Source organism: Pectinophora gossypiella, chromosome 12, assembly GCF_024362695.1.
Source record: "Pectinophora gossypiella chromosome 12, ilPecGoss1.1, whole genome shotgun sequence".
NCBI classification, from domain to species: Eukaryota; Metazoa; Arthropoda; class Insecta; order Lepidoptera; family Gelechiidae; genus Pectinophora; species Pectinophora gossypiella.
In genome coordinates, this window is record NC_065415.1 from 9113575 (window position 1) to 9138236 (window position 24662).

The following is a 24662-nucleotide window of genomic DNA, read 5'->3' on the forward strand; positions in this document are numbered from 1 at the left end:
TCTAGTTAAGAATTTCACGCTCTGTTTTGCTCATATAAAGGATTTATCCTCTCCATTCGTTTACAAAGAGCTTCAAGACAAACCCACAAGAGGATGGTAAAATGTACGTGTGTAAATGAGTAAATCAACCTCGGTGCCTTGAGACGTGTAACTGTAATTGTGTAATTCATTGTTCAATTAAACATGTGAAATAATTTACACGGCGGCAGGCAATTCATCACGTTGTCTCCAGCCTACGATGGCAACAGCTACAGATGATTGATAGCATTAATTAGTCGCCAGATATTCAGAACTAGCTAAAATTCTATAAATGTAAAGATCTTTAAGTACTTCAACAAATATACTTCAAAGGGTCTTTTTATTTTTACTCACTTTGAATTCGATTTAAGTGTTATGTTCAGCAATATATTCGTCGCATATTTTTAAATACCCATTTAAAGCATTCTTCTTGACAGCTCTCGTTGTTCTTACTTTGCACAAGATTCTTGTATATGGAGCTAAAACTGGAACAATACATTATGTGAAGTATACCAATTAAAAGATGTGTCAGGGCGGCTCGAGTGTCCGACGCAACTAACAACACTCATCCGTGAGAGACCCGACCCGGCCCCTTTTCCCCATTCCAGTCCACTTTTCAACAACACAATTAGATGAACACAGTCCGTCCCTACCCGTACCTATTGTTTGTCTTTACTAACAACAAGGGACACACAACATCTGTCAAGAAAACCAAAATTGACCCGCTACACTTTTACTTTCCTTACATTTTAACGTTACACACAAATGCATTATTATCTCCATTATAAATAATCACACTCTCATCCCTAACAACTTTTTGAAAGCTTTTCGAAAGTCTAAATTAAATATTGTATAAATTATGGGGTTCAGAGTAGAGTTCACATAACCCAACCATGTTATGAAATTAATTAACTTGTTATCAGGGCAGCACCACGGGCAGAAAGGCAGCGCAATGTACATGAGGAAGAACGGCATCCAGCAGATGACGAAAGACCCCATTATAATACCCAGGGTTCTAGCCGCGCGACGCTCCTTCGACAAGGAAATTTTCTGCTTCTGCTCTATAAATTGATGCACCACATCACCGCTGTTATTCACACTAGCAAGCAGGGGTCTCCCCGCCTTCCGCTTCTTGCTCAGTCTCTTAAAAGAGCCCATTACTGTGGTCTTGCAGCTCTCCGATGATGTCTGTTGAATATCAAGTTGCAACCGTTGGCGAGTTGCTGGGTCATTTAATAACAATAATGGCATAAAAAAATTCTTCTTAATATCCATAAAAGTTTTTCTCTGGCAACGGTTCACGCTCTCCCCACTATCCGATTCATTCTCGGAGTCTTCTCTATTCTCCTGGCTCTCTTCTTGATTTTCTACTACAACCGAGCGTTTTTTATAAATGCGAGCCCCTAAGTATCGTCTTCTGAGTCTTTGTTTAGCAGCGACGTAAATTTTAATATAAACTATTGTCATTATGGCCAAAGGAATGAAGAATGATCCGAGCGAAGAGTAGACGACATATCCAGGTTCTGATGTTAATTGGCAAGGAGTTTCATCTGAAAATTCATCAGGCCAGTCATTCCATCCAAGAAGGGGCGGAGAACTGATTACCAGCGATAGAATCCAGACGCCTGCTATTTGTAGAACTACTCTTTTTAAGGTCCGTTTGTTTGCGTATTTGATTGGATCAGTAATTGCCCAATATCGATCAAGCGCAATGGCACATAGATTTAGAATTGAAGAAGTGCAACACATTATGTCGGAAGTCAGCCAGATCTTGCACAAATGTTTTCCCCACAGCCATCGTCCTAGTGTTGAGTATGCAACGTTCAGGGGCATGACGAGTATGGCGACTGCCAAGTCTGCAACGGCGAGAGACACAATGAAAAAGTTCTGCACGATCCTGAGCGGCTTGTGAGTGAAGACTCCCAGAATCACCAAAATATTGCCAAATATTGTCCCCAGAATAACTGTCGATAACACCGATATCGTTGCTAGCGCTTCCCATTCTGACACGGCAATCTCAAATCCGAAACTAGAATTGTGGAAGAAATTGTTCCCCAAACAATTATCTTCCAAAAATGTTGACTTATTGTAATTCTCCGTAATATTGTATACGTAATATTCCAAAGCTGTTAAACCGTCATTCATATTGTTGAGCTTCACTTGATGACGATATGTATTCTTTTACATTGTTGCGATGCATTAACCTGTAATAAAGAATTGCATTTTAAAATATAATCGGCTACCTACTTAAGTTTATTGCAATCATATTTGCTGATCTATTGCACAAATTGGATTTCTTCGGAAAATATTATCTTCTACTTATATTTTAATAAATTCTCCAAAGACATTTAAGCCAATATTTCAAATTGCTTGAGTCTAAATAGCCATTTTATGTCTGAGGGCTCTTAACGTAGAGCCTTTGTGAGCTCCGATGTTAAAGGTCGCTAATTGAACGCTTATCCCACTCAATCGCAGTGTCTACTTTAGGTATAATAACAAAACAAACTAGTTGGATAGCAACATTATTGCGCCTACCTAAGCTTAGTAAATATTCCTCCGCACTATTGAACAACCACTGAAGCTAGCGCAAATACTTCTCTATAACTATAGGGTAGGTATTCCACTTATCCCTTAATCTGATGAAAGTTAAATACAGTTTGCCTATATAATGGAGGGCGAGAAGATTCGTCTCTCCCAAGCGGTTCACAACGGACTGAAATAAGAAAAGTTCTTAAAGCTTTCTACAAGATACATTTAGGCCTGTAGCTAGAGTGCGACGGGGTAAGAAAATGAAAGCATAGCTACAGCTGCACCTAGCGAATGCTTATTTGCTTCCGGCCTCATCTTCGCGCCTGCGAAAAGAAGAAAAATGCTGTATTAACTTACTGTAGTTAAGCAAATGCATAAATTCTTTCAGAATGTCCAATAAATCATGGAAAAGTAAATAAAAACAAACTTTTTTGTATGGGAAGGCAATTAATGTCTGTTCACAAATTAGTAATAATAAGTACCTTGTACCTGTACCTAGTAAATTATTGAGATTGACTTTTATTATTATTTTAGAAACCACTTCAAACTCGTTCCAGTTTGTACTTATTGGTAGTTTTGTAAATGTAGGTAGGTACTTAGTTTACCTGTCATCACCAACGATGCCGCTACCTATACCACGATGTCATCATAATAATTATCGTGTTGTGGTTTTCAGGATTTGTGCCTGGTTTCATGAGATTTACCAACCCAACCCAAATACCTATTATACAATAAAATTATAAAAAACAAATTTTGGTGACATATTTTATTTACACAAATAGTCTTTTTTAAATATCGCAGCACCTACTTTATCATTCAAAAATCAAAATCATTGAACAACGGCAACGCAGCGCAGGTACAATATTTTCATAAAACCTCTGTGTGAAAATCTTAAGTTACCTATTATACCTACCTACTTATTTATTCACTTTTTCATACTGGTCATTTGGATATAAAATATATATTTTTTATAGACAGCCATTAAATCCTATTTTATAACTATAACTAGTTTTTTAAGTTAAGTTTAATGGCTTTTATATAATATTTATTTTATCAAACCTGCGTGCATCTTTAGCAAAAAGTTTGTAATTAAAACAAATTCTGCTTGTAAAGAATCGTATTCATATGCAACAAAATGAAAAAGGTTTCTCAAGCAACAAGTAGAAACAGCGTGCCTTGCAGCGTGCCCAGGATTTTGTGGTAAGAGTGAAAAAGACAGACTATTATTTTGATTGTCATGCGATATTGACTCCATAATAAGACGTGCATTTGCTGTCAAAATAAAATTCAGTGGACAGTTTGTGCGAGTTTGTATTGTTTCGAGTGCAAAATCTACTATTTGCTGGATGTCGATCAGTTAATAATTATTGAAAAGTGATTTAATAACAAGACTTTGTAGTGTTGAAGAATATTCCAATGATTGGCGTCACAAGATGGGTTGTTTAGCTTGGATCCGAGGTATGACGTACAACCTTGCAGGCATTAAAGATTAGTAATTTACTTGATTACACGTTGTTTTGAGCCTGCATTTAGTCCACTCGTAAATTATTCTTATATACCATGGGCTACATATGTTCTTTTATGAGTGTGTGGCTAAGTTTGTCCGATGAAATTCTAGATTTTATATCATTGTGTCTAACTACATACGTGACCTTTTTTACGGTATAATAGCATTAAAGGTTTTTGCGCGGTGTTTTCAGTGCTATTCGTGCGTAAAAACCTAAACAGTCAGCTGTGGGTAGCATCACTATGGGGCTATTTTGCCTCCCTCAGAGATACCCCCTGTGGTGATGGGGTAATTTCTATTTACGTAACTTCTAATTGTAAACAAACTAATTAGACGCCCACTAAATTACCGTGATTACCTGGACTGACTCAAACAGCCAGAACAGAGGTGTGAACTATATCATCCATTTATTACTTCCGCACTATGATGCATACAAAGTTAGTTTACCATGTTTAATAAAAATATGAATAACTATCATGTATTTGTGTATTATATTTGTACAATATTATATAAAATAACAGTATGTAATCAATTTTGTGATAGCTTGGTGTAACCATTCATCAAATGTAGGATTTTTAATGTTCTTAAGTGTTACAAACTTATTACTACATAAAAATATCCTAAAAAGCTCTTATGATTCTGAGAATTTATGTTATCTCAAAGATACAATCATATATTATATTATTGTTTCTTTGTTACTATTTTTCCCTGCTTCCTTTTCAAAATATAATTTATAAAGTTTGTTATTACAATAATGTCACTATAATTATAAGTTATTTTTAAAGTTCCTATGTATTAAAAGTCAACTTTTTACAATTAATATTATATTTTCAGGGTTGAAAATGCCATTATCATTCAAAGATAAAGAACTGAACAAAATAGCGGCATTCTTCAATGTGTCCACATTCTTGTTGACGTGTGCAGCACTTGTCCAACCAAGTTGGTTCCGGATCAAAGGACTGCACTGCACACAGAGTCTCTCCCTCGCTCAGTTCTTCACATTTGACGAGGATGATGATGACGATGATCAGATCAACTTAAGACAAAATGTAGACTTCGATCCTATGAGTAGATCTGACTTTAACGGTAATGTCTTTATTTCTTCTATGTTCAAATGTAATTACTAATTGTGCTCCGCCATTGTGGCTCAGCGACCGCGCCGCGGCGTTACACGAATTATATCGAGGGCTTTCACCAATAGCCGTAAGACGTCTAGCTACGTAGATAGCACTTGCTACAGTTGTTTGTCGAAGCCCTAGATATAATTCGCGCGGTGCAGTTGTTATGCAAACCCTGCTGGAAACAACATAAAACAAATAACTAGCTATACTGGTGCATGTAGTTTAAAAACATGTCTGTAATAATTTCAAAATAGTAATATTTTGGCAAAATTTTGCTTTTGCATTTTTAAAAATTTTACTTTGGTTTTGCTCATCAAAACAGACATGTTACTTCCACAATGCACAAGGAAACAAACAGTTACTATACAATTTTCCTCTATACTTAGATTATAGTGAGTCAACTAAATGAACTACCATTTGAAATTTCCTTCTATTCATTGATATAAAACAAACAAATTTTTATCTATCTCATACATTGCATTGATAAAACCGACATGTGGCTATAATTACTTTTATTTTTTTATGTAACTGTTCAAACCATCCATTTGATTGTAACTGATACTGTACAATATGGTAGTGATTATGTTATGGTATCATAATTCACGAAAAGTTCTGTTGCCGGGTCTCTAGAGAAAATAACTCACTGCACAAAAATATTATAATGTAAGATACATTTACCTCGTGTTATAAGAGAAGGGAAGGTTGTTACTACTTAAATTTTAAATGCCTAACAATGGTGAAGTGTATGTTTTTGCACATTTGATGCAAAAAAAATATATTTTTTTTTTTTCAAAGCAAGAAAATTAAAACAATATAACAAGTAATCATCTCTGTAGACTGCGCGGAAACGCGAAAAAAATCTAAGTCTATATGGTAGACAGTAATTTTCAAATATCAAAATTTAAGTTGATTTTTTTGTCCAGCAGTGTAGTTAATGTATGTTTCATTGAAGTGTTTTCGAGATAATTTAATTCTGCTATCAGATAGAACTACATGGACTAACTGCTTGACTTCTAGTCAGTATACATTACCAATGGAAAGGTCTTATTCAGCTCCACTACACTGAGAAAAAGTAGCAAAAAACTGCCAACCTTAATTTCCAAGTATTATTTATTAAATTGGTGATTGATTGGGGGTGAAAGGCAAGAGGAAACCACTGCCCTATTATTCCCTAAAAAATAGCATTGAGAATTTTACACCCCCAAGAGGGTGACTCTTAAATTAGTGATAATTAGATGGTTACCATAAAATTTTATTTTTTATTTTTATTCCAGGTCTCCCGCCATGTATCACGCCAGAAATAATCACCCTCATGAGAGTATTAATATTACTATGCTTCATGGTGCTACTGTGTTCGTGCATCGGTGTGCTGATCAACTTGACCAGCCTCAACAGCAGGGCCATCAAGATGTTGCGAAGGAATGCCATTCCAAGCATCATGTGCGTCTTCTGGGTGATAGCGATAGTCGGCGTGTGTTATTACACTACAGTTGTATTGGGCAACACATACAACAATTCTAACACAATACAAGTTGATTATGAATATGGATTCTATACAATAACAGGAGCAGGTGAGTTTACATTCTCTTAGTTTGTGTTTGTTGATTTACAAAGATTCCTCACTGGTGATTTTGTAAACAACAGAAACAATGATACAGAAGATATTTTTTATGCATCTCATTTTTTTATACTATGAAGTACATATATTTCTTAATTTAAAATTATAATCTAGCCTTTTGACTTAAGAGTAACTTCATTTTAACTTAAATTGTTAAGTGGTGTGTAACTAAGAATGTGTCTGCTAATACGTTTCTTACATACTATTAAAGAGAAGACACTATGTTCTTCATCGATATCACTTTTTTAAACTGACTCAAAAGGTAAAGTTCCTTTTTAGTCTTCTTACTATATCTGCAACTAGCGACCCGCGCTGGCTTCGCACAGGTAGCCAGAGCTTACGCCTACCCTATTTTTTCTGACGTAATGTCGTATCAATCGAACGAGCCAAACAGCTCGCCACAGCAAACAAATCAGGTCCTCGATATGGTCGCCGGCGACGTGGTCGGCGTTTTCCCTCTTCCAGCGCTTATCGTTATCAGCTCGCTACGTGCCGGGGAGAAGATTGTATACCTAATAAACCTTGTTTTAAATGTAACTTACGTAATAGACATGTCTTAATTGTTTGCAGGTGCTCTAGCCCTGTTAGCATCAGCTGCTAACTTATGGGGTGCTCCTCTGTCCAGTGACGAAGATATCCAGAGAAGAAACCTCATGGAAGATTGGGATGGGCTCGAAGCCCACAGTGTGGGGCCGACACCCGCCGTGCCCACCCTCCCCCCGTACACGCCCAGTGCGGACTTTGTGCCTACTGTCCATCAGAGCTATGCCCCACCGGTACTGGGATCACAGCAGTACTTCCCTTTTGACGACCTGTCGATCCTACCGCCCCCACCGCCTTACACGCCTTGAACCCGCTAACATTTAACTCATATTTATAATTTTATAGAAGTTATGAAATTGGAGGCATCATTGCTCCTAGCACTTCATTTTGCTTTTACGTTACATTTGAAGCTTTCCTCGTAGTTGTTGTTTTCATTATTTGTGTTTGCACCACTGCATCATATCAGTGTTGAATCAGCTACTTCTAAATGAATAAAGTGATAATCATTATTGCAAATCAAATGATCTTATTATAGATGTGACAATGATTTGGAATTAATACCTAGGTTAAAATTAAGTTTCTAAATGTTTACGTCTTTGTGTATATCACTCTGGTATTACAAGCTAATGAACTATTTATTAAGTATATTCTTTTTTTATACTTAAGGTAGCATAAGCATAGTGATTTGATTTTAATTTGGTGTATTTATTCATGGTACCTTGAAAATAATAATGAAATTTAATTATGTACAGTCACTGCCAATTTATTTATAAAATAGTTTACAAATTGCTAGTGCATAATAAACTGGAGTAAATTAGTAGATCAAAAAAGAATTAAATATTATAACATATCATTACGTATGAGATGTGACTGTACTTGTCTACTTACATATTGTATGAAGCATCTAAATGTAAACAAAATTAATTTATTGTGTGTATTATGGTTGTGATGGGAGTTGATTGACACTTCAATATGTGATTTGCCATTTTAGTGCCTATTCAAGTCATTATTCTTGAACTATTTTAAAAATTTAAACATTAGTTCTGCTTATCTATGTTTTAGAATCCCGTAAGCACGGCAGAAATGGTCCGTGGATATGTATTATTTATGAATTATTATCATTAGTGTAGTAGGTATGTTGTCTTTGTACCAAATGTGATGAAATATCTCAGATAGGTTTTACATTTAGTTCTTCACAAATATAAATTTAAAATAATTATTTACGTATCTCTACATACATGGAATATAATTTTAAACGTTTTACGTGCACCATACTGCTAGCTGTTTGAGGCCCGTATTGTTCTATGACTGCAACCTATGTTCATGCTGGTACTTTGTCGGTTTTGTTATGTTAAATGTTAGCCTTGGTTGCCCGTGTATTTTATATTAGATAGGGTTTTATCTTTATTATACTAGTATTCACTTAGGTATTTTTTTATATTGTAATGTGTAACTTGGACACTGACAATGTCTCTTTGTTTGATTGATTATTTAGGTTCTGTATATTTTATGAAAACCTTTATATTTTTCCTGCAGTTTGTCGCCTTTGTCATAATAACATTAGTATTCAACAAATGCTAGACCCTGTACGAAATTATAATTAATAGTAATAGAGATTAGTGACTACATAATATCGTCAAAAGTTATGACATAGTGTGTTCAATACTCTAAAATATATAATAATAATATGTTGCCTATTATGAAGTATAGCCTCATTCATTGAATTTATCATGAAAACATCAGTGATGTATTGATTATTCAATAAGGGAATAGACTTACATGCTATGACCTGGGGACTTCGGAGATAATTTATCACACTGGGCTGTATGTTGTATATGGACTATTGACAATATCTCATACTAAAAAACAAATTATCTTCATATTTATGACTAGCGAAATCCAGTTTGCCAGTGCACAGGATATAGATGTACATTGCACTGTGCCTATAACTGTGTAGTCCTTATTAAAGTTCTTATAATAACAGTAGATATGTTAAGTAAAATGTTAAATATCAATACATATATTATGATCTGATATTATTCTATAGTTACTCTTCCAAGGTTTCCTTCACTTATAATGTTTGCCAAAGTATTTCCCATTAATTTAAGACATGAGTAAAATGCTTTGTTTTGTCATCTTCATGTTCAAGAAAATGAGCTTCTAGATTTTAGTGTCACTGTATTTGTATTGTACTAAAGATCTGAGTTTCAACATTTATAGAGAGAATATAATAACTACGAAGTAACATAATAGTTGTATTATGCTGGTAGCGCCTGCTGTGTTATATTCCATGTTACCAAAAAATATAAGGATGTTATTAGTTGTATTGTTCGTTAATGTATAGATTTCTTCTAGCGTAAGAATAGTTATTCCTGGTAGCTTTGCCAGGAAGTTTATTTTTACATTTAAAACAAGAATATGAATTTTATTTTTGTCTAAGACCAATATGCAATACATATCTAAAAAATATACATGGTTATTTTATTTCCAATTCTATGTTTGCAGACAGCAGCATTATTTTTGTGTTTAAATAATGAAAACTGTTGCAATACTTAGTCTGAGTTATAGATATAAATAATACCAAAATATAAAAAAAAGGATTTTAATTTTATATAGATACCTATATATACTTTACAATATTTACCTATTAATGTAAATATTTACAATATTTTTACCAACTAAAACATAGATATTTCAACTAATCATCTTTCAGTGCACTAAGATCAAAGTGTGGTTGTTGGTTAAGCCTTTCAATAGCATTGTAGGTCACTGCTTTGCTTGCAGGGTTAGTGATTGGTACAGGTGTGAAATCTTTTGAGTAGCCATCTGTTACTGTACCCACCATTGAAAAGTTTTTCTGGAGTAAATCATTAGTTGATGATGGCAAATTGAGATATTTCACTCTTTCCTTTTCCAAATAACTTACTCTTTCCTTCAATGTGCTATTTTCATCTTTCAAAACTTCAACCTGAAATACCAGTTGCTCCACTAATGAGTGCAAGTTCTGGTTCAGAATCTGCATTTCCTCTATTACAGTTTCCTGTGATTTCTCAATTTTCTTACCATCTATCACATCTTTCACTGTCACATCCTTCAATAAACTTGGGTCATCATCATCTTTTTTATTACAAAGAACTCCTAATAAATTGTCAGTTTCATTTATGACTCGATAAATGGCCACTTGAACTTTAGCATGATCATTAGTTTGATTGAGAGGGTCTTTGCCTAAAATCTTAAGGTTTTCCATAGCTTTCTTTATGCGTGCATATTGTTCCTTTTTGCACTTGATGAGAGCTTTTTGTTTAAGGTGATAACTGTGCTGGAGGGTTATAGATTCTAAAGCCACAGAAGAGGTAGTGGACTTCATTGCGTCAAGAAGTAATTCCGCAGCATTGTGATGGCATTGCATGGCTTCATCATATCTATTGTTAATTAGATGAGCCTCAGCACGACGATGCTGTTGATGCGCCTGAAAGGACAAAGGTAAATGCGTGTCTTATGTTGATAGTAAATAAACCACCTTTGGATGTGGCAAAAGTTACTGACTTACCAAATTCAGAGGGTGGGATTCCATTTTATTTAACAACAGTAATAAATTTAAAGAACACGTTAAATGTAGTATGCAATAAATTATGAAATAGTATTTTTTATGAGTGATTGTTTTGTAAAAAATGAAATGACTATTGTTGTTACTGTCATTTTTTTTGGTTTGGTTTTCCCCGAAGGGTAAGGCAAAGGGAACTATGCCCATACAGCCATGTCTGACGTATTTTTTTTCTTGATGATTAATGAAATGATGAAAGGTGATGATGATGAAACCTAAGCCCCCACCCTCGGAGTAGACTCCTACTCCGAACCCCAAACGAATTAACTCAAAAGTCCGCATAAACTTTTGAGTTATGAAGCGGCTTCCTGACACGAAGCGAAAATAGGCAGATACACTTTGTTTATTGAATACTCCAATATAATAACACTCGCGAATGTCTTCCGACTAACTTAATGCGATCATTAACCACAAAACACCACTTCGTATTAATTATTTAGATTACTCAATGAAGAAAGCAACTGTCCCGTTCCCGCCTCCCGCCAAAAAGCCTGTTGTTACTGTCACTGTCACCTGCGTAATTTTGACTTTAGACTTCACATTTACAAAGTAGGTTATAAAGATTATATTAATAAATTTCGTCAGTTTTTCAGAAACAGTGGATCTACGATAGGTTCTTCATTATGTATACATAATACTTACATTAATAAAAAAGTATAATGAATTAATATGCAAAGTAATAAACACATTACTCTCCTTTGCCTCACGCAGTCGGGTAAAAAATTGGGTGCTCTCATCATAGAGCAACTTGAGCCTCTCGTGGACTAGGTCAGACTGGACATTCTATACAAAAATCTCATTCTTATCGAGTGCCGCCTAACGCATAAGTACAAGCAAAACACAATCCGCGCGCTCTCCCCCTTACTCCTTAAGGGTTTACTTAAGACTAACTAAAGTAAGAGCCAGAGGGTGTGAGATTGGCGCCCGATACGAATTGGTAGGTACATGGCGGAGATATTTTATCGTTTTATACTTAGTATTATTCTTTATTTTATGTCCGGATGACACGGAAGTACAGATATTTCATACTTATACAATGGCCCCGATTCCTGCAGACATCTCTTAATTTTACTTTAAGTTATACCTGTCATTTTCTTATCCGCCGAAAAGGAAAGGGACGGATGATTGACAGCTCTTAATTTTAGGAAGAATGAGTAAATAAATGAATAACCCGGGCGAATTTTTAGACGGTTGTTTTAGATTTGTGCTTAAAATTGACGTGTGTTCCATAAATTTTATGCTTGTCGATTACCCGTCCCTTTCCTTTTCGGCGGATAAGAAAATGACAGATATAACCTAAAATAAAATTAGATGGTATTTACAGGAATTAGCACCAATGTATGTGGTTGCTCTAAGACTCTACGTGGAATAAAATCTGTATATTTTTTGTTGTCACATAAAATAGTTTAGACCAAAGAGAATGTAATCACTACGTTTGTTTAGATGACAAAATTTTAATCAACATTCGAGTTGTTTGAGTCCGTTATACGATTCATGAGAATTATTTTGAAAATAAATAAGTATTGTAAATATTCAGTACCTAAGTGTAATGGGTGATACAACAGCGTATGCGAAGCTTAAGCAGCAATGTCTGGAAATAAGTAAGAAAATTCGTAAACTACGACGCTTGACAATACCGCAAAAGGTGCTAGTTTATAAAGTTTTTATACGACCAATGCTGGTATTTTCATGGTTTGAAGAGTGCAATGATAAAATGAAAGAACTGGAAGTACTTATTCTAAAAAGCATATTCAGGACTTCCAACTGCAATGAGTTATATAAGCGATACGCAGATATAGATGTAACATGCTATTTAAGAGTACAGCAAGCTAGATGGCAACGAGGCTGTTCTTCAGCTGGAACTCTACGAAATATGCTACATGCAATTTCTCCAACTGCAAATGATCCTACCCCTTACTTTACAAGATCAGTCGACAAAAAGAAGTCAAAAAGTCGGATCTCGAACCAAAACCTTCCCCCGCCTCCTCCTCCTCGTAAAAGACGCGTCCGTCATAGACACTCTGATATTGATTCAGATGATACGTCTTCAAGTTTTACATCGGATTCCAGTTCCAGCTTAATTTCTAGGAACGAGCCATGGCTCCGGAGAAGTGATCGTATTGCCAATAGAAGGAATTTCCGAAGATATTATTAATACATTAAATAATAAATAACTACTTATGGTACATATTCGATTATACATTAGCGGTACCTATTTTAGTCAGCTTAATTAAATTTAATGAAAATACAATGTTTAGTTATTTCCATTTATTTTTCTCCGCATCTTAACCTTCCCTTGTTCCTTCCATCAAGACCTGCACTTGTTCTTCTACAAGTTTTACATCATAACGGTGACTAGCTAGTTAGCACACAACTTCTGGGTATGCTTGTAACCGTCTTGTCTGCGACCACATTTTTAATTAATATCCCTTCAACCAGGGGTGTCTCTTAAATACATAATTTGAGAGTATGTTCGATGTGAAGACGACCGCCGCCTGTTCACTGATGGTGTCGCAGGATTTACTGGCGAGAATGAATATATTTTGCTTGGTCTGCCATCGTTATAAAAATGAACCTTCTTTTTTCTTGGATCAGGTCCTCGTATAGCAGTCTGTTCTGGTACTAACAATTCACTCCAATTTGACTGAGAACACTCAACAAAGCCCACAACATCTTGCAGCCTATATCGAGCATACACATTCCTCGGATTGATTCGTAATCTGCGAGGGTCTTTTGCTGAATACTTTGATTTATAAATATCTACAAGGATCGCACTTTCGAAACTCAAAAGTCGTTTACGAGCTCTTTCGTTTAGTTTCCATACTTCGCAACCGTAGGTGAGTATAGGTCTGACAAACTGCTTGTAGATAAAAAACTTAACCCGAGTACGGAGGTCTGGGTTGTAAAACAGTCTGCGAAAACGCTGACACCAAAGTCGAGCACAACGAATACGCCATGTTATCTCTTGGCCCATTCTTTGTTGTTGCAGATTTGGCACACCTAGGGTACGTAAAAACCTGGTCTCATTTTGCATCGCAGTGCTGATTCTGAGAAGTATATTGTGTTAAGTTCACTTATTTACTTCATTTACAATTTACAATGTAGACATTTACATAACGTCAATATAAATACTTGTCATTTAGGCTCAAAAACAAAGGATGTAAGTAAAGGTTAATAATTTATAGGCTGAATGTTTCAAAATAAACACTATGATCCTATTTTATTTGCCACGAATTCGTCATGAAGAAAGTAGCAGGCAGTATCCTGAAGATAATTTATACAGAAGTGACTGCCATTTTGGTCTTCGAACGTAATCCTGTATATTACCGAAAATGGGGCTTTTGGTTCAGTCACTGATTATATTTGAGTCTTTATCTACTATAATATGGGGCTAAACCAAAATCGAGTCCGTAGAGGTGCCTAGTATGCAACATGAAAGAATGCACATCATAATACCTAATTTGAGAGTACGTCGGATATGAAGACGACCGCCGCCGCCTGTTACCTGATGATGTGACACTGTATTGCATAAACTTACAGAGTACCTAATATTCTCCAAGAATTGCTTTCTCAACCTCGTTTACCTCTACTCTACACGTTCCATGATTCAAACAGCTAGCTATTTGTCCATTAGCCTCTGCATTCGATCTACAATACAAAGCAATCTAATATGCTATTTACAGCCTAACACTATGTTATCGCGACTTGTGTTTGTTTTCCAAAGTTTTCAAAACATGGAACACAAACCATTTACTGCCACTTCGACAACTTATGCAATCCTGCAAGTTTGCCTTTTGAGTTTGGTTCCGCTTGGTTTTACAGTTATGATTCATGTGTTACTTTTCTTTAATTACCTCTATTCTGTGTTGGGATCGTCGTCACAGTGTCAGGTGACGGACGTGAAGAGTCTGCTGGAAGGATGTGACCGACTGACCGGCATGAATGTGACTAGCGTTGGTGGCACTATCGTCAATGATCATAACTGCGATGTGCTTCTACCCAAACAAGTCTTCGCAGAAGAGCCTTTATTTCAATATGAATTAGCTGATTCTGTGAGTTTTCGAATTTCTTACTTATCATTCCTATGTACCTAATTATTTTTATTCTGATATGACTCTGAAATGATAATAATGCAGGTGATAAATTTACAGAAGAAGTTCTACACAATTTTAATGGTTGACCCTGATGCTGCGCCACAGATCGAGGGAGAATTTTTCATGCATTTATTGAAGTCCAATATACCCGTGAGTGGCTTAATGTTTCTTCACGTACTTAATTTTTTACGTTCTTCATTTACGTTGATTATGATTTTATCCTTTCTTTTCTAGGGTCTTGCACTAAAAGCAAGGGAGAGCAGTAAGACCGTCGGCATAGATTATCGAGGTAACTTTCCTTCATTGAGAATATCGTACAGATATAACGAAGGTAGTGTATCTGTGTTTGGAACAGAATCGACTATGTAATACTTACGTCTTTTTTGTTCTCGACACTCCCTTAAATTAATAAGACGTTTAGTTACTTCGTTAGGTTAATAGAATGTGCTCCTGCTTATTTACTCGTAATTTTTATGGTTGATTTGTTTCAGGGTACAAGTCGCCTTCGCCGTCTCGTGGCACAGGTCCTCACCGGTACATGATCCTACTATATGAACAAGGAGACGGCAACAACTTCCTACCAACCGTGCCGCCGCGAAGTCGCTTCACACTTGCCAATTGGCTTCGCGGGAAGAATCTCTGCGGGCCAGTCGCTGCGACCCAATTCCGATTACAATTTTAACTGGCGTTTAACACCATAATCTTATGACGAAACTGTTCATCAAAGTCATATTTTTTGTAAAGTACTCAAACTTTAGCTATCGTAATAGGTATAAGATTTATTAATAAATGGAAATATGTTCAAATAATACATTTAGGAGCGTAAGCTTTTATTGAATATCTTTGTTATACTTATGATTTATTGTAATATAAGTCTTCTTCTATAATATAATCTTCTTGTGGGTTACGAGGTACGGATCATCTTACTTACAGACAATCGGGTGATCAGCCTGTAATGTCCTAACTTGGTCCTAACCGAGCTGACTGGGACCACAAAGTGATTTTTGTACCCACAAGATTATGAGCTCGGAGCGTTGGGCTCTGGACCATGGAGGCTGTTATAATATAAGTAGCTACAAAAAAAAAGTAACCCTGCGAATGATTCATAGTCCATGCAGCCATGTCCAAGGTGTGAGATTTTATGATCTCTTCCTTTCTTTACAAACGGTCTCAAAATGTCAATGTCAGACGTTAGTCAAATAAAATTGACAAGCTTTGGTTTGAACGTCGGCGTGTGTTGTTGAATTAAAGCGGTACAAGTGATAATCGTAAAAGTTGTAATTAGTAACGTAAATAATGAACAGTTATAAAATGCACAAATCGTATATATAATTCCACTCTACTCACGGCATTTTAAATGAATTTAGAGTGAAATCTACAACATGAGTCGTAAGTGATTTCTTCTGTTTATTTTTTAACCGAAAGTAAAATGAAAATGATTAAGTTTTATCAGTTATTTGTATAAGGTAGGTACACAAAGACCAAAAACACGGGAGTAGTTTGAAATCAACATGAGGTACAGGAAACTACCACTTTTACCTAAACCAAGTAACAACTACTTAGATTCAAACTGATTTAAATATTTCTGGATTGTTTAGTAGCTAGGTGTTGAATGACTATAATTTAAATTACCACAGTGTCTTTCTTCTTTCAATCACAGGATTGAAAGAATAACAGGATCCTGCTGCTAGGATGGTGTGGGTCAGAATGGTGGGTGTACTGTTGCAGATATTAATAGGTTATTTACGAAAGGAATGTACCATGCACTGGGAGAAATTATAATAACAAAGTGAGCCAAGGTCCTGATCGTTAGAATAGTGTATGTTGAAATGAAAATGAACATAATATATAAAATAAACCTAACATGCCTCATAAAAACATAATCTAAATAAAAAAAATCAACAAAACACATTTATTGTAAAATTTTAACTAAGTGGTGAAGGTAGAAACAACTTTCAACTGTTAGAAGGGCTTGAGAAAAAAGTATCTCATTTATTTATTTAACAGTTTATTGTACATATAAATGAGAACATAAAGACAAATTGTTTACACACAAGACACAAATGGTTCAGCTTATTTCTAACAGAAATCTCTTCCAGTAGAACAAGAAAGAGAGAAACTCAAACTAAGATACATCAGACAGACATGAAACAACTAGATACCTCTCTCTAGTGTAAAAATATTCTTGACGGTTTATATTATACTCAATTTGTTTTCAGGATCAGGTCCCATACATCAGGTGAGCGTTGCGGATGGGTTTGCGGACGACTGCGACGAGCTGTTACACCGCTGCTCTAAGCATGTGCCTCTCAATTTTATGGCATTCAGTACCATATGGAAGCAAATGGGCCTTTCTGACATGTACAAGTAAGTAACATGCATTGTAACAATTTGATTTTCATTAAAATACAAAAATTTCCTCACCCTAACATTGTCTGAAAGAAATTTCTGTTTAACAATAAGTTCGCCGATTGTTCTTCTGCTGTAATTGGGTAGTTTCCTAGGTCAAAGATAAATTATGATATGAAATTCTGATTACTAAATAATGTCAGATCTAAAGGTGACAAAAAACATTTTCTATTTCACTTATTTATGAATTTTAATAAATAAAAATGTAATAATAAGTGCGAAATTTTGTCACATTTTTTGTATGATGTCACAGGTTGATTTTGCATACAAATTCCATAATTTTGATGTTTAGTAAAAATAACTGATTTGACTAGTTGGAAACTACCCTATTGTCATGTTGTGTTTCATGTGGAATAAAGTTTAAAGTATTGTAAAATTTATGTTGTTTTGTAGAGAAAGACCATCAGGTGCTGAAATAGCAGAGCTTAGTGAGGAGGCAATCCTTATTGCCAAAAGCTACATGTTGGCAGACACTAGCAATTTTGAGGTAAGATATGCCTAACACCCCACCCACAACATACTAATTATTGAATTTATGTATTTGTAAATAGAAAGAAAAAGGTATATTTCATTATGTACTTAAATATGAATTCATGCATTAATGGCCTTTATTTATAACATCTGGCTGAAAAGTTAATCTAATCATTTATTGTATGAATTTGGGTACATAATTTGGTCTTAAAATTTACTAATATAGTCTTAATTATTATTTATTATCAGCCTTTTGATTACTTTAGCTCTGGCGATCTCATAAGAATTTACAAATATTCCAGAAGTTTCCCAAGTTTAATAGTTTGTGTATTTTTGTACTCAGCAAACTGTAGCAGGCGTCTTCCTGGTGTATGCACTGCTCAATCTACAGCCGTTCCCTTCGTTTGCATGGTTGCGAGTTGTACCGGATGATGTGCCAGCCATTATTCGCATTGAACAGATTGCCCGAAGGTATATAATATTATGTCACTTTAATTTTCAAAATATATAAAGATAATTTGTAGACTGTGGTACACATATTCTTTGGTAAAATTTTTAACAATATTTTAAAGTGATTGTCTTGATAAACCAGTATAGTCACATTAGATAAATCATTTTAAAATATTAATAATGATGCTTGATAAGTACCGTTATTACTGAACAAATCTATGGGCAGTACTATAATTTTAATATCTTAGGGGCCTGTTTAACAAACATTACAATTGTAAAATACAATTACATTATTTGTTGTCCATATTATTATTATGTCATCACTCAAGCTACAATATAATTTCTGATCAAGCTACACATGCACTCCAATATAATTATATTTTACACCGCATGTTCAGTAAACAGGCTCCTGTAGGGTCGTCGCTGCGCGAATTATGTCGACGTCCATCTACGTGGATAGCATTCGCTGTGTTATTGGCCGAATCCCTCGATATAAATCGCGCCGCGCGCGGCGCGGTGGCCGTGCCGCGAAGGCAGGTTACATTTTGTTCTCTTTGTCACAAATATCATCCTTATTTACTCGCTTTATTTTTCAATCGTCTTATTTTTTGTATGTATAGGCAGAAGCGGATAGACGTTCTGTACATACTGGGGTCAATACTTATTAATCACAGCCAGTACCATGCGGTGGCGAGGGAACATGGACTCGAAGTACCGCTCCGAAAGTATATTGAAGGTACGATCTATATTATAAGTACATGTCCTATGGATGTCATATTCAACCTTTGTTTGTCAATTTATTATTTGTTTTCCTTAAGCTTTTTACTAAACGTCAAAATGAAAAATACAGCGGTATGAAGCCATCAATAAAAGCACTGTACTCATTATTTTTAATTACAAAATAAAAAAATCGAAAATAAATCAAAAATAATAATGAGACAGATTTTTCATACAAAACTCACTCCATCTATTATGTTCGTTTAATCTGTGGTTTTTACTCTACCCACTAGATATAACCAAACCCATTTTTGTATAATTGTTACTACTACAAAACCTTGATGTCTGACGGTTTGGGTAAACACTGTCACGTTAACAGATGTGCTCAAAAAAGATACCATTTCTTTAAAAAATATTACAAATTCTAATAATTTTATTCTTTACTTCTCAGGTGCTGTCAGAACCATAGATCGGCAGGGCATTCGACCGAAAGGTGTAATTTATAGACAAAACACAGAGCTCGAATTGATTCGGGAGCTCAAAAGCATCAGTAAAGTCTATGATGACGCTAAAGCCAGTCTGCTGAAGGGTAAATATAGAGTATAAAATATATATAATAATAATATTGTTTTCATTATTAAAGAAATAAGAGAGCTAAGAGGAAGCAACAGTGTTTTGTCGGTAACGACCTGTTTTTCGTATGCTGAAGTCGAAAAAAAGGAAAGGGACAGATGATTGACTACTGTTAATATTAAAATTAATGAATAGCCCGGGCGAATCAAATAGGTCTCTCGCTTGTATGCCTGTCGATTACCCGTCACTTTCCTTTTCGGCGGATAAGAAAATGACAGGTATAACTTATAATAAAATGAAGTGGTATGTACGTGAAGCAACCTTTGTTTGTTAGTTTATCCAGAGTATATATGGCAGATCATAACACGGCTATCAGACGAGCAGGATCTGCACGGACTGCACTATCACACGTGTTGTCATAAACGCTAGGGGTTTCCCTACGACTACGACTATTAAAAAACAAGCCATATTTTATATGAAAGCCGGTAATACTCGTCGCGTCGCGCGCGATAGTGTAACTGTGTACAAATTGCTGATAAGATACTTTGTCTGATGGAAGACACGCAGTTTTGTCTATTACTTCTTGGTTTGAGGGGGTTGTAAATTCGACGACTGACCTAGCAACTCTGTTGTAAGGGTTATTATTGAGCCACCGTCAAGCCCTTCACATAGCTCAAGTAACGGCAACATACTTATAGCAATACGTTCACATTCATTTTTACGGGGTCTGCACGGTATTCGTACCGCGCGGCGCGAATTATATCGAGTGCTTCGAGCAAAAGACGCAGCGAATGCCATCTACATAGAAAGATGGCGTACTACTGTTATCGAAGCCCTCGATATAATTAGCGTCGAGCGGTGCGGGTGCCTGCTACGAGGGCAGGTTTGTAACATTACGCGTAACATTGCAGACATACCGCAGGATCGCAACTTGGGCTACACAGACGGGCAGTTGGCGGCACACTTCGATGTTTCCGTGAAGAAGGTCATCAACGGACTGGTTGAGGAGGATTCACAGCTTGTTAACCACACAGGTCAGTTATGCATAAACGTAATACAGACTGTTAGTGTCATCGGAAATTTCCACTACGAAGAAATTTTAAATTCTAAATCTGAATCATCCCCCTCAGTATTCAGTATGATGTTATGATGTTCCTTACACCCCGTATAAGAAAAGTACGTACAGGTAGTCATAAAAGTACGTATGGGTTTTAGTGACACCGTAACGAATACTGAAGGGGTGATTCAGACCATGACTCTGTTGATAGTTGATATCAAAATGAGATAAAAATAAGATTTTTGTATACAGTAGATTTTCAAATTATATACGCCTTTATGTTTTTTGGTTGATAAGTAAACATTAAAAAAAATATATGAATAAAAAAATGTTTGTTAGTCAACCTGTTATATTACCTTACAGGCCAGGGCTCGTCGAAACCGGACCATCACACACTCGTACAATCCATCAAACAACGAGCTATGCAGAGCTCCGTAGAGGGAGTGAAACATCTTACTGGAGTCGCAGAAAGGTAATATTTAGGGTTCCGAACCTCAAAAGAATATACGAAATCCTTGCAAGATTTTGTTGTCTGTCTGCTTGTCTGCCCTTTTTCTCAGAAAACGCGTAGAGGTGTCCAGTTGAAATTAACATCTATAACTTATGTCAAGCTTCTAAATCACCGCAATCAAAAGATACCTGAAAGAAACCTCTCACAGAGGCAACATTAGTAACCATAACATGACAACCGCATGCAGTACACGACCCTTACCTAATAGACTACAGAGTTGCTTCATATATCGCTACGCTTGCCTTATCCGTGCAGCATGCTACGGCTACCATTGTTTATTTCTTTGTTTTATTGTGTAAAAAGAGAACATAATAAATGCTATTTCTACCTTATTTGTTATAACATTATTACAGATCAGCTACTATCACGAGCCCTGTGAAAACTGATATTGAAGTGAAGAAACCTAGAAGCAAGAAGCGGAGGAAAGGCCAATCCGCCACAGTACCGGAAAATACAAAGGCGGAATCAAAGCCGGCTGCGCGCCTCGGAAGACAGGTACTGCTTAGTATAGGTGGTAGGCCTAAGAAGAGGAAACAAGTAAGCAGCTCTAGTGAAGAAGAGAGTGATGGTGATATTGTCTTAGAGTCTGATGAAGACGCCGCAGATGACCCGGACAGCCAAAATGAAGATTCCGAACCGGACACCGACAAACCGGAAAAAGTACCAGATAAAAATCTAGTCGAAGCAAAAGTTTTAAAGAACTTAAATATAGACTCGTTACCAGTTTTCATACAAACCGAAGATCAGTCACGACTGATTCAAATAGAAATTATAGACCAGACAAATAATGTGAACAGCTTTAATGGTGATATGCCTGTAATTGTTCCATCGGCAGAGCCGAACGCAACGGTTACTTCAAATGAACTGAATAAAGTCAGTGAATGTTCCACAAGCGCCCAAGAACAAGCAGACAAGGCGAGGCCTATAGTGTCTGAGACAGTAAAGGACGATGACCTTTTCAAAAAACCATCTGTAACACGCGTCTTGCTGAAGAAACCTGATAAGAGCCTATTGAAGAAACCACACTTAAAATCGAAGTTTAAGAGATTAGGCATGCTGCCTGTGGCTAATTTCAATGAAGGTAAATAAATAACTGTTGTTTAAGCTATGTATTACTTAAGAAATATAGACGTGCGCTCACATTTTGGATGTTTGCAATTATTCTTCATTTTATACCATTTTTGTACTTTAATAATCATAGCAAAATTAGTGCCAGGAATTTTCTATCGCATTGAGTTCCGAGTAAAGATGTATGGAAATCGCCGTCATTGGTTTAAAAGAAGCTAACGAAACTCCCATACAATTTATTTCGAATTGTGAAATCGTGCTTAGACCAAAGATTTTGTAGCACATGTTCTTTCCAAGAAGAATAGGTACAGCGCCATCTCGTGTGGTACATTTGTACTACTAAGCAGAACACTGCGCTGAAACTGACTTACCTGATAATTAGGTACGATTTGCTTTTATAGTAATGTAATTCCAATAGCGGTATATAGATGGCGGTACTTATACCATTTTGTAACCGTATCACCAAAGCCCAACAACCCAAATCCAAACTAATACCTATTTAGATTTATTCACTAGTATAGGTAAGCGAATTTGAACGAAAAATCATTATATTTGAATACCAAAAAAAAAAATGCTATACAACTTTTTTGGCGTTTTTTAGGATCCACTGCGAACTACTTACATTTCAATAACATGCCTAAATAATGCAGAATATCCGAAATCCACATAGCTAAATTAGTTTAAAATTGTACAATATTTCGATTTTGTTTTCACATTTGACACTTATATCAGTTTATCTTTACCCATTTTTAAATGATAATAATCAATGGTACCCTATTAGGCTAATTCTTTCAATAGGCTTTCCTTTTGTGAGAAATTGCGCTACGAGGCATTTCATTACGTACGCGACAAAATTAAATCCCTCTGAACATGCCTTCGCGCACTTATATTTAAACACCATTTCCTTTCCCGAATCGCTAACTACTGGTTTTATAACGCCTGATTTATATCTGACGGATGAAATAAAAATAATTTTACGGTTTTATGCGCTTGGGTGGCGCTTTTGGCAATTTATTGTCACATAGGGCCACCAAAATATTGTCAGTGCGGAACGTTCTTGGAATGCGACGTGCGCGGTGGTCCCTGTTTTATACGGGCTCTTCATAAAGTGTTACGGCCGCTTGTTTCGGACACCTCCACTACACTTTTTTGCTTTATTTTTTTTTATTTTACCCGATAGCGCGAGGTAATATGTATGTCAGCCTATCATCATCATCAGCCCATTAACGTACGTCCCCACTGCTGGGGCACGGGCCTTCCCTATGGATGGATAGGGAGATCGGGCCTTAAACCATCACGCGGGCCCAGTGATGGTTATTAACGACTGCTAATGCAGCCGGGACCAACGGCTTAACGTGCCTTCCGAAGCACGGAGGAGCTCGAGGTGAAAACTTTTTTTTTGTGGTCAACCATCCTATGATCGGCCTTTGCGAAAGTTGCTTAACTTCAACAATCGCAGACCGAGCGCGTTTACCGCTGCGCCACCGAGCTCCTCCATGTCAGCCTATACTTATACTTACCTACTATAATTATGCAATCTTATGCAGATGCAACCAGCTTCCGAAACAAGCACACCTAACAACATAACTTATGCCACACCACGGACATTGCATACTATAATCGAATTTTTAACATGGGCCCCCTTTTTTTAACGTTGGGAAATGCGTTACGCATCCACGCCGCCCGGGGGGACGACGTGGTTATGTGGGACTCCCCGGGTGTCGCCACCCGGTATACCCACTAAAACCCAACGGTGTTCCTGCCTGCACCATTTGACGGGACGAGTTAAGGAATCCACTTCCGCATCATCAGCATTCCAAAACAATGCTGATGTCAACTTTACATGTAAGAACTAGATTAAGAAATTGTATGTTGTTGCAATAACCTAGTTTAAGATTTTAGATGTAAGCAATTTATTATTGCCTTAGGTCAGTATATAAACATAAGTAACTAGCTCTAAGATGTTCTTTACACTACGTTCTCTTGAATAAACGTATCGTGTCTCCCGGAGTCTGTGTCTCAATTATCAACACCTTAATTGGCGCGAGCATTCCTCCGCAAAACCATGAGCCCCCTAAAGCGTAAGTGCGAGCGAGACACAGTATGCTCGCTCTCTCCCTTACTCCTTAGCGGTTTACGGCCATTTAACACTATTAAGTAAGAGGGGGTGAACTCGGCGCCAGATACAAATTGGTGCGGGCGGAGAGTTACAGTTATAATTAGCATTCTTTTTTCTACGCCTATGCCGCAGATTGACAGAAGTGATAGGTCATCTTGTTTTCAACATTATAAAAGTTATATTGGTTTTTATATTTTTGGCACGGCCTACGCGCCACATACGCACGTAATACAAAATATTTAATCAAAAAATA

General features: G+C 36.3%; 5 protein-coding genes across 5 annotated transcripts; 3 read left to right on the top strand and 2 right to left on the bottom strand.

Annotated features, from left to right (window-relative positions):
* Window positions 1-810: 810 nt before the first annotated feature.
* On the bottom strand, window positions 811-2163 carry LOC126371616 (tyramine/octopamine receptor-like). The gene has a single exon (XM_050016932.1). The coding sequence runs from the start codon at window positions 2161-2163 to the stop codon at window positions 811-813; it is 1353 nt and encodes a 450-aa protein (XP_049872889.1).
* A 1657-nt stretch (window positions 2164-3820) lies between these two features.
* On the top strand, window positions 3821-9805 carry LOC126371311 (transmembrane protein 127-like). Its single transcript, XM_050016616.1, has 4 exons — window positions 3821-4005; window positions 4889-5140; window positions 6450-6746; window positions 7364-9805. The coding sequence occupies exons 1-4, from the start codon at window positions 3981-3983 to the stop codon at window positions 7642-7644; spliced, it is 855 nt and encodes a 284-aa protein (XP_049872573.1). The 5' UTR covers window positions 3821-3980; the 3' UTR covers window positions 7645-9805.
* A 119-nt stretch (window positions 9806-9924) lies between these two features.
* On the bottom strand, window positions 9925-11028 carry LOC126371314 (nuclear receptor-binding factor 2-like). Its single transcript, XM_050016618.1, has 2 exons — window positions 10887-11028; window positions 9925-10805 (listed from the first exon to the last, which is right to left on the bottom strand). Exons 1-2 carry the CDS (start codon window positions 10908-10910, stop codon window positions 10035-10037), a joined length of 795 nt encoding a protein of 264 aa, XP_049872575.1. The 5' UTR covers window positions 10911-11028; the 3' UTR covers window positions 9925-10034.
* A 3646-nt stretch (window positions 11029-14674) lies between these two features.
* On the top strand, window positions 14675-15716 carry LOC126371618 (protein D2-like). The gene is made up of 5 exons (XM_050016934.1): window positions 14675-14725; window positions 14825-14992; window positions 15092-15184; window positions 15269-15323; window positions 15526-15716. Exons 1-5 carry the CDS (start codon window positions 14675-14677, stop codon window positions 15714-15716), a joined length of 558 nt encoding a protein of 185 aa, XP_049872891.1.
* A 525-nt stretch (window positions 15717-16241) lies between these two features.
* On the top strand, window positions 16242-22364 carry LOC126371254 (uncharacterized). The gene is made up of 9 exons (XM_050016532.1): window positions 16242-16423; window positions 17254-17401; window positions 17837-17930; window positions 18258-18385; window positions 18985-19100; window positions 19533-19670; window positions 20566-20688; window positions 21075-21183; window positions 21576-22364. The coding sequence occupies exons 1-9, from the start codon at window positions 16417-16419 to the stop codon at window positions 22309-22311; spliced, it is 1599 nt and encodes a 532-aa protein (XP_049872489.1). The 5' UTR covers window positions 16242-16416; the 3' UTR covers window positions 22312-22364.
* Window positions 22365-24662: the final 2298 nt, after the last annotated feature.